Below are 14,615 nucleotides of genomic sequence, written 5' to 3' on the forward strand. Positions count from 1 at the left end.
CCACCCTCTAACCCAGTGTTTTCCCAAGTGTGGGGGGTCGCGTCCCGCGGGTGGGTTGCAGGTGTTGAAAAATGGGTCACCAATAACGATTCCCAACCATCGCCTGATCTTTTTTTCCCATTTTCCCTCCAGATAAAGTTTTGCTGTCCGAAACTAATCCTGTTCAAAGAAAAGGATGTCCATTCATAAAGATAAATTTAATACCTGGCCAATACACAAGTGCAATGTTTCATTATGAAATTTAGTGTTCGGAATGGCTATGTGATCAACATTGGTGTAACGTTACATACAGTCTGGTTCTGTTCTGTTTTGTAGCACGCATTTTGTATAAGTGGGTATGACAATGAGGATCTCTCAGGCGATGACAGAGCCAGCATGAGGATTTTTGATGTGGAGTAAAAGTTTAGCACTTCCTTGTACGATTCAAGTTACGTGCACTTTACGACAAGAAAAGACAAGGGGCGAAATTCTCCGCTCCTATGCCGGTTCGGAGAATAACGGGCCGCGCCGCTTTTTCCCGCGATGCTGGTCCGATGCACTCCCGCTATTCTCCCCACCGCCAAATGTCCGTGGTCGGGATACTCGCGGAAAACCACGGAGAGTCGCCCGACGGAGGGAAAATGGCGACTCTCCAGCACCCTCGCTATCCTCCAACCCGGATGGGCCGAGCGGCCTGCCGTTCGCGACCGGTTCACGATAGCGGCAACCACACCTGGTCGCTGCCGTCGTGAACATGGCGCCAAACGCTGGTTTGACTCTTGTGGGGAGCAGAGAGGGGAGTGAGCACCACGGCCGCGCTCGGGAGGGGACTGGCCCGCGATCGGTGCCCACCGATCGTCGGGCCGGCGTCTCAAAGGGACGCACTCTTTCCCCTCCACCGCCCCGCAAATCAAGCCGCCACGTCTTGCGGGGCGGCGGAGGGGAAGACGGCAACCGCGCATGCGCGGGTTGGCGCCGGCCAACCTGCGCGTGCGCGGCTGACGTCATTAGGCGCGTCGGCCGCGCCATTCTCGGCCGAGAATAACGGAGCGCCGCTCCTAGCCCCCCGGGTGGGGGTGAATAAGGTGAGAGGAGCGGCCTCCGAGGCCGTCGTGAAACCCGGCCGAGTTCACGACGGCCTTCTCGATTTTCCACGGGAGCGGAGAATTCCGCCCAAGAATTGGGAGAGAGGTGCATTTTAAAATGTTCACTGAATCCTGTTTCGCATGCGACTGAAGCAGCAGGAGCTTCCCTGATCAGTGGACTCTGCCCGAGTCTCAGATTTCCCGCCGTGAAGGCAGTCCGTGGCTTCAGAGTTTGAAGTGCATCATCGTTATCTCATGTTTGACTGGACAATACCAGCGATTTCAGTGTCAGGGTCGTAAAACTGTTGGTGAGTGAAATTTAGAATATACAAGGTGGGATTATTTTGTTGCCATGTAACATTGTGGTTTTGGGTCTGCAGAACTGAATACAATTTACCGTCATAAGTGAGGAAGAACAATTATATTAATTTTAAATGCATAAAAGTGAGGACAGGCTCACATAATTGGAAGTGAATGTGGTTTTGAAGACTTGCCATTTGGTAAGTGGGTCGCCGGGAAATAGATTTGAAAAACGCTGCTCCAACCAATCCCGATTTTCCCATTTTAAAATAAATTCAGAGTACACAATCTGTTTTTCGGGCAATTTAGCATGGCCAATCCATCTAACCAGCACATCTTTGGGGTGTGGGGGTGAAACCCACGCAGACACGGGGAGAATATACAAACTCCACACGAACAGTGACGCACGGCCGGGATTCGAACCCTGGTCCAGCAGTGGTGGCTAACCACTGCACCACCATGCTGCGCTTCTGACTTTGTCTTTTGTTCTACCCGACCCTCTCCCTTTCTCACCAGCATCAAACCCATCACATTTCTCCCTCTCTTTAGTTCTGAAGTAGAGTTACATTGGACGTGAAACGTTAACTCGGTTTCTCTCTCACAGATGCTGCAGACCTGCTGCGTTTTTCCAGCTCGTTGTGTATTTATTTCAGATCTGCCTGTAGTGGGTGTGGTAATATGCATCACTGTAAATACACAAGGGGTTAATGTAAATACACGTAGACTAGATAGACACTAGAGGGAGCACCAGAGACATGACACACATTCAACCAATAGGTCAGTAAGATAGGACACGACCAATGGGCATTCACGACACACGCAGAGGTGACACTACCACAGGAGGGCATTACACCAACCCAGATAAAAGGACTCAGCACACATGATCTTCCTCTTTCCAGTCCAGACACTCAGTGAGTACAGACACAGGGTTGATTGAGCATCACACCCACCACGTGGATTGTAGAAGACTGGTTCGTCAGTCTGAGTAGCTATAGAAGGATTAACAGGAGAGTCGAATCCAAGTAGTAGAATTGTCGAGAGTTTAATAAATGTGTTAAAGCTATCTCCAAGTCTGAACCTTCCTTTGTCAGAGTGCACATTATGGAAGCAGCTTATGCTACGTCAGGAGCATAACAAAACATGGTACCAGTGAGTGAACTGTTTAAATCCATATAGTTACAACTCAGCAAACAGTGACAACCAGCAACAGCACCCAGGCGAGATGATGTTCGAGATTCCGGTTCCACAGCAGCTCAGGTACCACGGCAATCTCAGTGAAAACTGGTGTGCGTTCAGGCAGAGATTCGAGAGCTACCTGGTAGCGTCTGACCTAGATGGCGTGGCGGGTGCAGAGAAAATAAAGCTTCTACTTACCATCGCGGGTCCAGAAGCAACTAAAATCTTCCAGACCTCCAAATATTCAAAGGGGCAAAACAAGAGCGACTTCCAGGCAGTCCTGGACAAATTTCAAGAATCCTGCGAGGAACATACAAGAAAAAACGGTAAAAGAGGCGCCAACACTCACCACGAGGTAGGCTTGCAGCAACAAATGGCAGTTTTGATTTGCAGCCATCCTGGAAAAGGAGCCGCACATGCACAGTTGCGCAAAGAATGCACAGAACGGGAAGGTCCGTTTGCGCATGCGCGAGAAGCCACGCATGCGCAATTGTGAAAAAGGCCCTAAGTAAAGGAACAGCGATCTGCGCATGCGTAATCGCTTCCTACGACCTACGTCACACGCATGATGACGTCAAAGGACCCAGACCACGCCCACTTAAAGGGGAAATGTCCCAAATGTCCCAAAACAAGCCGTAAAACCCGATTCTTTCACCTGGAACGACAGCACAATGCCTGAAATTTGACCAGTAGCTGAAAGTAACCTCCGCAGAACCCTGCAACATGCAGTTAGCACCGCTCTAGAAGATGATATGGTCTTGGAAGACAACGACTCAGGCGAAGATTTCATCTTGGGAGGTGGCTACCCCAGTACCAAATCCGAACAGCAACGAGAGGTGTTGTACATTGAAGACCCCGACGATGAGTTCTTCGGATTGGGGAATCTTCAGCCCAGCATATATGACATCCCGACTCGTGAGTGCAGGATTATGCTGCGGCCTGATGCCAAGAGACAGAGAGCGGTACAAACCCACGGGCAGCAGCCTGCTGATGCACAGGGAGTGGTCCACGCATCACGAAGGGTCCCAGCCTCCACACAGAAAACGATGAAAGACTCCACAGCGAGACAAGTGGCCAGCACGGTAGGTGAGCAGCACGGTAGCATGGTGGTTAGCATAAATGCTTCACAGCTCCAGGGTCCCAAGTTCGGTTCCCGGCTGGGTCACTGTCTGTGTGGAGTTTGCACGTCCTCCCCGTGTGTGCGTGGGTTTCCTCCGGGTGCTCCGGTTTCCTCCCACAGTCCAAAGATGTGCGGGTTAGGTGGATTGGCCATGCTAAATTGCCCGTAGTGTCCTAAAAAGTAAGGTTAAGGGGGGTGGGGTTGTTGGGTTACGGGTATAGGGTGGATACGTGGGTTTGAGTAGGGTGATCATTGCTCGGCACAACATCGAGGGCCGAAGGGCCTGTTCTGTGCTGTACTGTTAATCTAATTTAATCTAAACTGCATGTCTCCACACAGAAAGTGACTCAGTGACCCAAGCCTCCACAGCGAGTTCGTGGACAGACTCCACGATGGAAGGAAAGCAAGACTCCAGAGCGCAGTCCTTGCATGAACAAGACCATGAGGGTCCAGCAACCTCCTCTGAGCAACCAGCAGCAGACTATGCAGAACTGCCACGCTCAAGTGAACAGCAAGAAGACTATGACAGTTTACCCGGATTATTTGAGCCACCAGAAGAAGACTATGACAGTCTACCCACCTCAAGTGAACAACAAGAAGACACTGAAGCTCTTCCCACGGTGTGTGCGATCAAGCGATAATGGCATCCCACTTCCCATACAAAATGTGCAACGTGACAGACCTCAGCTAGTGTGCACAGAGGCACTCAACAATCACAGTGAGACTACTGGTGACTCCGATGAAACCACGTTAATTCAAACCTCATCCGCTCGAGTCTCTCCACAAGCAAATGAATTCCTGAACGTTTTGACTCCGGACGTGGAGCATCAAGAAACCTCAGCTGACTCACGTGAACCTGCAATGACTCTGGACGGGGAGCGTCAAGAAACCAAAACTGATTCAGGTGAACCAGAAAGGGCTCCAGACGGGGAGCATCGACAATCCAAAACTGACTCAGATGAAACAGACCAGACTCCAGGTGGGGAGCAACCACAAGCCAAAGCTGATTCGAGTAAGCCGGACATGACTCCAGATGGGGAGCACTGCGAACTCAGTGATGGCACTCTGAAGGAAACAGCAGATGCCACAAAGGACGCTGACACGAGTAACTGTGTGAAGGACTCGTATTATCCACAGAGTGTGGTCCTTGAGCGCAGCAAACACGACAACAAAACCAACCAACTCAACAACAATATCAAAGACAATAACAAGAAGCGTACCAGAGGCAACAACGTCGACACCAATGTTGCTCGTTCTGAGTTAGTGTGTTTAACACTCCTCCAATAGAGGCAGTGTGCTTAACACTCGTTTGGCTCTGTTTCTTATTTCTATGCTCTGGAGTCGCCAGGTGCCGTAAGAGACACCGTCACAAGCATCAAGGTCAAGTTCAAAGCAATAAAGCTATACACCAATTAGTAAGTCCAAACAGTTAGAGTTTATTATAACAATTATAATAAATACTCATGCACACGCTAAAGACTAACTTACTTCTCTACCATTAAACGACTAATACTTATCTAAGAAGGAACAGGCAAGGTCAGGGAACAAGGCCTTTGTTCCGTTCTGGTCTGCAACTTCTTGATACTACTGGTCGGCACGGGTATAAGTAATGCCTGGGTCAAGGTAGCGATCGTCGTTTTGGCACTTACATATCGATGGCTGCTGCTCAACGGCTGGTGTAAAAGACAGGATTCTGGAGGCTGGAGTCGGAGGCCGGAGACAGGAGAGCGAACCATGTGCGGGACCTTCTTTTTATAGGTCCCAGGAGGTCCGTGCCCCTTGGGGCGGGCTTCCTCACCTGCTGGGTATCGATTGGGCCTTTCCCCAATCGATATGATTTGAACCCCCCTATCCTAGGGTCGTTCCTTGATGGCTGGGGCGGTTCTTAGGACTCATTGTCCTGGTTTCGCTGGCTCCATCATGTCTGCTTCGCTATAGAAAAGTATCGATTGATACTTAATTGTATCTAGTGTCCGGGATTGTCCCGGTATCACCTCATTGGTATGCAGATTGTTTTCCCATTTACAGCGCTGCCTGGGCTCTGCACCTGTGGGGAAACCGATTTTTGCAAGTATCTGAATGCTGAAAGCTTCTGCAAGCTGTTTGCTCTTTACTGTCCGTTTTTCCCTGCAGTCTTTGCAGTTCTCCATTTTGTATTACTGGTGTCCATCTTAGATGGCTATACCAAGCACGACAAAGACAACAATGGAACTACGACTGGTACGACATGGTACAACTCTGCCCATGAGGGACACTGTTACTGCTCAGCTCAGTACAATGACAGACCATGGCAGGACGATGCATCTTCCCAATTCACGTTTGCTACACTACCAACAGGCAACCTGGCTTTCAGGACAGATGCCATCAAGAATTGCTACCACAAGCATCGAAAAAAAAGACTCCAAATCAGTCAATGAAGTGATTTGAACACTTGAACCCCTCCTGATGACCAAACACCAGGACACTGACGGCGTTCACAAGGGAATGACAACGTTACTTCTATACCAGACCATGTAAATTCATGAACTATTGGACTCATAACTTTTATTTTGTATTGTTTTATCCTCAAAGTCATTGCAACTATTAATTGGTCTTGTATACTATTGTATAGTCATCACAGTCATCATAACTTGTGCATAACATCACTTATCTACCTGTTTCTGTTCAATTTTCATTAACACTGTACAGAAAATATGTAACACGAAAAAAGGGGGGATGTGGTGATATGCATCACTGTAAATACACAAGGGGTTAATGTAAATACATATAGACTAGATAGACACTAGAGGAAGCACCAGAGACATGACACACATACATTCAACCAATAGGTCAGTAAGATAGGACACGACCAATGGGCATTCACGACACACACAGAGGTGACGCTACCACAGGAGGGTATTACACCAACCCATATAAAAGGACACAGCACACATGATCTTCCTCTTTCCAGTGGAGACACTTAGTGAGTACACAGGGTTGATTTGAAACACATCACACCCACCACGTGGATTGTAGCAGACTGGTTCGTCAGTCTGAGTAGCTATAGCAGGATTAACAGGAGAGTCGAATCCAAGTAGGAGAATTGTTAACAGTTTAATAAATGTGTTGAAGCTATCTCCAAGTCTGAACCTTCCTTTGCCAGAGTGCACATCAAGGAAGCAGCTTATGCTACGTCAGGAGCATAACAAAACATTGGGGATAAACACTGTTTACTCTCCAGGATAAAATAAAAGTCCTTCATCAGCTTTTGTAGATCATTTCAGTGGAAATGTGCTCTCCCAGGCTCAAAGAGCATCAGCCCACTGGAAGCAAAGTTGTGAGATCGGCCAGTCCAGCAGAAAGAAACCCTCCTACCCTCCCACTTCACCAAGTGTCAGAATGAACATGGTTCAGTCCTGGATGGGATTAACAGCAGCAACAACAGCAGAATCCAACCCCTGTCATCACTTGTGAACTCGCTGGTGTTTCATCAGGCTGGATAACTGAGTGAATCCTTTCTCACACACTGTACAAGTGAATGGCTTCTCCCCAGTGTGAACTCGCTGGTGTGTCTGCAGGTGGGATGACTGAGTGAATCCCTTCCCACACACTGTGCAGGTGAACGGCCTCTCCCCGGTGTGAATTCGCTGGTGTCCCCGCAGGTCAGATGACTGAGTGAATCCCTTCCCGCACACAGTGCAGGCGAATGGCCTCTCCCTGGTGTGAACTCGCCGGTGCCTCAGCAGGTTGGATGATTCACTGAATCCCTTCCCACAGTCAGAGCAGGTGAACGGCCTCTCCCCAGTGTGAACTCGCTGGTGCGTCCGCAGAGTGGATGAGTCACTGAATCCCTTCCCACAGTCAGAACACGTAAATGGCCTCTCTCCAGTATGAACGCGCTGGTGTATGCGCAGTGTGGATGAATCACTGAATCCCTTCTCACACTGAAAGCAGGTGAATGGCCTCTCCCCAGTGTGAACGCGATGGTGTCTTTGCAGTGTGAATAACGTTCGAAACCTCTTTGTGCAGTGAGAGCAGCTGAACGGCTTCTCCTCGGTGTGAATACGTTGGTGTTTCATCAGCTCCTGAGGCCTTTTGAAGCCGCTCCCGCAGTCAGAGCATTTAAAGGGTCTCTCGTTGGTGTGAGTGACATTGTGGCTCAGCAGGTTGGATAACTGAGTGAATGCCTTCCCACACTCAGAGCAGGTGAACGGCCTCTCCCCAGTGTGAACCCGCTGGTGTCTCCGCAGGTTGGATGAATCACTGAATCCCTTCTCACACTGTGGACAGGTGAACGATCTCTTCCCAGTGTGACTGTGCCGATGAATTTCCAACTGGGATGGGTACCGGAATCCCTTCCCACAGTCCCCGCATTTCCATTGTTTCTCCATGGTGTTGACGTCCTTCTGTCTCTCCAGGTTAGACAATCAGTTGAAACTTCGTCCAGACACAGAACACGTGTACGCTCTCTCCCCACTGTGAATTGTGTGAGGTTTTGTTAAGCTGCGTAACTGGTCAGTTCCCTGGAACACTCTCACTCGGGTGTGTGTGTGCGTCTCAGTGCTTTTCCAGTCACACTGATGTTTAACATCTCTTGAAACAAGGAGAACAGACAAATATCTCTCCTTCTAGATTCAGGTCCCGATGACTGTCAGATGTTGATGCGATGTTTGCTGAGAGATTTGTCTGTAATTCCTCACCTTCTAATGTCCTGTAAAAACAATTTACAAAAGTTAGCATTGTCAGTACAGGACAGAAATTCAGAACAGACAATTCTAGTTTCTCAGGAACATTCTTTCCTCTCTCATTCCCCAAAAGCTGTAAATCTCCATCCCACACACTCTCCCTCCATTCTCACTCTGCTGTATCTAATATTAGAACATAGAACAGTACAACAGAACAGGCCCTTCGGCCCTCGATGTTGTGCCGAGCAATGGTCACCCTACTCAAAACCACGTATCCACCCTATACCCGTATCCCAACAACTCCCCCCCTTAACCTTACTATTAGGACACTACGGGCAATTTAGCATGGCCAATCCACCTAACCAGCACATCTTTGGACTGTGGGAGGAAACCGGAGCACCCGGAGGAAACCCACGCACACACGGGGAGGACGTGCAGACTCCACACAGACAGTGACCCAGCCGGGAATCGAACCTGGGACCCTGGAGCTGTGAAGCATTTATGCTAACCACCATGCTACCGTGCTGCCCACACCCTCCCAATTCTCCTGAAGGTGTTGATTTAGGCTGATAGACAGATCCATGCTCACTGCTTCCTGTCCTGGACACACAGACCTGAACAGACAGATATATATCTATATTAGTGGACTAAAAATCTGTTTAATACACAGGATTGTTTCAGTTGGTTAAGATAGAGGAAGTTGTGATTGGTCATGATCTGGAATAATACCTGTTTCTGTAGAGAAGTTAAACCTGATGTCTTTCTGTAAAAAGGTTTTTTTTTTGTCTTATGGATGTTGCAAGGAAACATTAAGAGTTACTTTTAGAGTACTGTATTCTTTGGGGGATTTACCGAAGGGTAATCAAGCAGAGATGATCAATCATTTCCGAATGAAACTGGATGGTCTGCAGGGCGACAGAATGGGACCCACTCGAGACTGACAGAATTGCTCGACAGAGAGTCGGCATCAACTCAAGTTGTCCAATGGATGCCTTCTGAGCTGTAATGACTGTGGCTGGAAATGTGTAACGTAGCTACAGTCATATTACAAGACAAGGCTAATCATAAATAATAATAATCTTTATTATTGTCACAAGTAGGCTTACATTAACACTGCAAAGACGTTACTGTGAAAAGCCCCTAGTCGCCACACTCTGGCACCTGTTCGGTACACAGAGAGAGAATTCAGAATGCCCAATTCACCTAACAAGCACGCCTTTTGGGATGTATGGGTGGAAACCGGAGCAACCAGAGGAAATCCACGCAGACAAGGGGAGAATGTGCAGAGTCCACAGAAACTGTGACCCAAGCCGGAATCGAACCTGGGATCCTAACGCTGAGAACAACAGTGCTAACCACTGTGCTACCGTGCCACCCAATATGTACTTTATTACAGAACCATCAATAATATCTCATCTGTATCACATGTCGTGAGAATACCGTTAAGAAATGGGTGTTTATCGGATGGCTGCAGTGATGTCAGAGAGTGGGTGGAGCTGGGCTGTCTGTCCGCTTTTACTTTCGCTTTGGGCTGTTTGCTACAGGGTACATTTTAGTTTTGTTTTGAGAGCTAGATAGCTGCAGTCACAGCAAGAGGGTGTATTAGTCTCTCTCTCTGCAATCTAAAGACTGTCTCCAGGTGCTTTGGTGATTTACAAATAATACCTGTTTCTGTAGAGAAGTTAAACCTGATGTCTTTCTGTAAAAAGGTTTTTTTTGTCTTATGGATGTTGCAAGGAAGGATTAAGGGCGGAATTCTGCGCTCCCGCGATAAATCGGGAAGGCCGTCTTGAACTCGGCCGAGTTTCATGACGGCCTCGGAGGCCGCTCACCTAGGGGCAGCACTAGTGGCCGTTCACCCCCACCTAGGCTAGGAGCGGCGCTCCGTAACTCTCGGCCGTCGGGCTTTGACGCTTGCGTCAAGGTGGCGCACCGAGAATGACGCGACGGTGGCGCCTAAGTGACGTCAGCCGCGCATGCACAGGTTGGCCGGCTCCAACCCGCCCATGCGCGGTTGCCGTCTTCCCCTCCGCTTCCCCGCAAGACGTGGCGGCTTGATCTTGCGGGGCGGCGGAGGGGAAAGAGTGCGTTGCTTTGAGACGCCGGCCCGACGATCGGTGGGCACTGATCGCGGGCCAGTCCCCTCCCGAGCACGGCCGTGGTGCTCACTTCCCTCTCCGCCCCCCACAAGCTTCAAACTAGCATTTGCCGCCCATGTTCACGACGGCAGCGACCAGGTGTGGCAAAAACATTGTAGTTAACATTACCTGACAGAAGATGAAAAGGAGAGCTACTTACCGCGGTAGCTGAGCATTTAAAATTGCCTGAGATACAGTCTGACCCATTGGAAATAGCAAAGATCCAGTTGGCTCAGTCATGGGAACGATAAGACATAGCAGCCGAGCTAAAACAGCTAATACATCTAAGGAAGACTAGAATTTAAAGAGGAGGCAGAGTCAGCTCAGAGATAGCCAGCAGAGCCAGCTTTCATAGCTCAGTACATGGGATTGACAAGACACAGCAACCAAGCTAACCAGCGAATACATCTAAAGAAGAACAGACTTTAAAGAAGACTGATTGTCAAGTTGGGCCTGAAGATCCCTTCAACCAACCAGAAGGATCCAGAAGCAAGATCTTTTTACCTTTCTGTAAAGACAGTGATTGCCTCTTTTTAAAAGAAAGAAAGTACATAATAATATAATAACTTAGAAGTTTTAACCTGAAACAGTGGTTATTACAAAGCCTACTTTACTTTCTTAGCAATGCGGGACCCAGAATCAATGCTACTAAGTGGTAAGTAGATGAAATCCTCGGTGAAGGTATGGGTTATACCGGGGGATAACTTGAAAATATAGTTTGACCTGAATAGCACCCACTGAAGCCTGCATCGGAGTCAGGGAGTGAGAATCCCTGTTCACCATTTAGAATGTCGGCCCTTTTTGGTATAGAGGGAATTCTAAGAATAGTGGTGAGTTTTCAACAACAGTTGGAGAATTACAAAGGACTCTGTGATCAGATTGAACTAATGTATGTGACTTTAAAGATAAATGTCGAGGCGTAGAGGAATGGATGGATCGTGCAGAGACCTTCTTGTCCAGAGAGACTGTCAATCAAGAAGGATTCCAGTTGGAGGAAGAACAACTAAAATGGACTATGTTATTATTAAATGTTTGCGTGTTTTGTTTTGATTAAAAATGAAATGTATATTCACTGTCCATATTTCTTAAAGGAAAGTGAAATGGTGAAAAATGAAACCATCTTGAAGTTGATGGTTTATTTTTTTTTCTTGGGGGGAGGTGTCATGTGAGAGTACCTTTGTTTGTAAAATAGCTGTAGTGGGTGTACCTTTAAGAAATGGGTGTTTATCGGATGGCTGCAGTGATGTCAGAGTGGGTGGAGTTGGGCTGTCTGCCTGCTTTTACTTTCACTTTGGGCTGTCTGCTTCATGGTACATTTTAGGTTAGTTTTGAGAGCTGGATAGCTGCAGTCACAGCAAGAAGGTGTATCAGTCTCTCTCTCTCTGCAATCTAATGACTGTCTCCAGATCCTTTGGTGATTTAAAAATAATACCTGTTTCTGTAGAGAAGTTAAACCTGATGTCTTTCTGTAAATAGGGTTTTTTTTTCTTATGGATATTCTAAGGAAAGATTAAGAGTTACTTTTAGAGTACTGTATTCTTTGGGGGATTTGTTTTTTGTTGTTAATATTTTTACTGTGGGATTATAAAGTGTTAACTGGTTTCTTAAATTAACATTGCTTTAATTTAAAAGTACTGTCGATCTCTATTGCATTACACCTGTAAAGTAGGCCCATGTGGTCCCCTAACCACAATCTATTAAAAGTTGTGGGTCAGGTGAACTCCATGATCCACTTTGGGGTTCTCTAAACCCTGGCCCATAACACGACGAGACATACCTCTGTCCTCATAGAATCATACAGATTTACAGCAGAGCAAGAGGCCCTTGGGCCATTCCTGTCAGTGCCACCCATCAAGCACCCTATTCCAATCCCATTATCCAGAACTTGGTTCATAGCCCTGCATGCTGTGGTGTTTCAGTGCTCATCTCAATGCTTCCTAAATGTAGTACAGTAAGAAGTCAAATAAGATGAGGGCTCCCGCCTCTACCACACTTTCAGACAGTGGAGTTCCAGATTCCCATCACCCTCTGGGTAAAAATGTTTTCCCTCAAATCCCCTCTCAACCTCCTGCCTCTCACCTTAACTTTATGCCCCCTGGTTATTGAACTATCTGCTAAGGGGAAAATGTTCTTACTATCTACTCTTGCTATATCCTTCATAAATATGTACACCTCAGTCACATATCCCTCAGCCTGGTCTGCTCGAAGGAAAACAACTTCTAACCAGCCTCTCTTCATTGCTGAAATGCCCAGGCAACATGCTGGTGAATATTTAACAATTGGTCGTCCAGTCTCGAAACATTAGCTCAGGTTTCTCTCCGGACCTTCTGAGATTGCCCAGCATTTTCTGTTTGTCTTTTAGATTCCAGCATCTGCATTAATTTGCTTTTATAGTGTGCTGGTTAATTTCATCGGCATCCCTTCTGGTGTAATCACTTCTTTCCTCCATTGTGGCAACCAGGACTGTACATAGTACCCTAGTTGTGGCCGAACAAGTGTTTTATATGGCTCCATCATAACCTTCCTGTTCTAATATTGTCTACCTTGGATAATAGAAGCAAGTATCCCATATAATAATCTTTATTAATGTCACAAGTAGGCTTACATGACATCGCAATGAAGTTACTGTGAAAATCCCCAATCGCCACACTCTGGCACCTTTTTGGGTACCCATAGGGAGAATCCAGAATGTCCAATTCGCCCAACAAGCATGTCTTTCAGAACTTGTGGGAAGAAGCCGGAGCACCCGGAGGAAACCCACGCACACAGGGGGAGAACGTGCAGATTCCGCACAGACACAAGCTAGGAATCAAACCTAGGTCCCTGGCGCTGTGAAGCAACAGTGCTCCCACTGTGCTACCATGCCACCTCTTCTTAACCATCTTATCTACCTGTACTGCTGTTTTCAGGGATCTATGGACATGCACACCAAGTGTCCTCTGATCCTCTGTACTTCATGGGGTCCTACCATTCATTGTATATTAGCTAGCCTTGTTAGTCCTCCCAAAATGCATTGCCTCATATTTAATAATAATAATAATCATCTTATTGTCACAAGTGGGCTGACATTAAGAATGCAATGAAGTTATTGTGAAAATCCCCCATCGCTACACTCAGTACATCGGACTCGAAACGTTAGCTCTTTTCTCTCCCTGCAGATGCTGCCAGACTGTTGAGATTTTCCAGCATTTTCTCTTTTGAAATAATAAAGAATGTAACGAGTCAATTCCCGAAATTTCCTTTCTGAAGCAAATTGACAAGAGTTACATAATGTCCTTAGTCTTCTTGTCAGGGTTATAGAATATAGAATATAGAACAGTACAGCACAGAACAGGCCCTTCGGCCCTCGATGTTGTGCCGAGCAATGATCACCCTACTCAAACCCACATATCCACCCTATACCCGTAACCCAACAACCCCCCCCCCCCCCCTTAACCTTACTTTCTTTTAGGACACTATGGGCAATTTAGCATAGCCAATCCACCTAACCCCGCACATCTTTGGACTGTGGGAGGAAACCGGAGCACCCGGAGGAAACCCACGCACACACGGGGAGGACGTGCAGACTCCGCACAGACAGTGACCCAGCCGGGAATCGAACCTGGGACCCTGGAGCTGTGAAGCATTTATGCTAACCACCATGCTACCGTGCTGCCCCTAGTTAAATTGTATTTGCAGGGTTAAATTGTATTTGCCACTGTGTTGCCCATTTAACCAGCCCATCTATATTGTGCTGTAATCTAAGGTTTTCCTCCTCACTATTTACCACACCATCTATTTTTGTGCCATCTGTGAACTTACTTATCATACCACCCACATTCATATCCAGATCATTGATGTATACTACAAACAACAAGAGATCACTGTGGAACACCACTGGACACAGGCTTCCAGCCACAAAGATAACCTTCCACCATCCCCTCTGCCTCCTGCCACGTCAATTTTGGATCCAATTTGCCAAATTGCCCTGGATCTCATGGGCTCTTAGCTTCTTGGCCAGTCTCCCATGTGATACCTTGTCCGGAGCCTCATTGATGTCCATGTAGACTTATTAACTGCACGACCTTTATCTTCACACCAGGTCACCTTTTAAAAAAATATCAAATCAAATTGTCAGACATGGTCTCTGCCTGACAGCTATGCTGACTGTCCT

General features: G+C 47.4%; 1 protein-coding gene across 1 annotated transcript in view; it reads right to left on the reverse strand.

The window, feature by feature from the left end:
- Nucleotides 1-14,615, reverse strand: part of LOC119952158 (gastrula zinc finger protein XlCGF8.2DB-like) — a 56,830-nt gene that overhangs the window by 41,064 nt on the left and 1,151 nt on the right. Inside the window, exons 2-3 of the mRNA XM_038775752.1 lie at nt 14,478-14,548; nt 7,136-8,350 (exon numbers count right to left, since the gene is read on the reverse strand). Of these exons, the coding sequence (XP_038631680.1) occupies nt 7,136-8,030 (895 nt within the window). The 5' untranslated portion in view covers nt 8,031-8,350; nt 14,478-14,548. The remainder of the gene's footprint in view (nt 1-7,135; nt 8,351-14,477; nt 14,549-14,615) is intronic.

This window comes from Scyliorhinus canicula, chromosome 17 (assembly GCF_902713615.1).
Source record: "Scyliorhinus canicula chromosome 17, sScyCan1.1, whole genome shotgun sequence".
In the NCBI taxonomy this organism is placed as follows: Eukaryota; Metazoa; Chordata; class Chondrichthyes; order Carcharhiniformes; family Scyliorhinidae; genus Scyliorhinus; species Scyliorhinus canicula.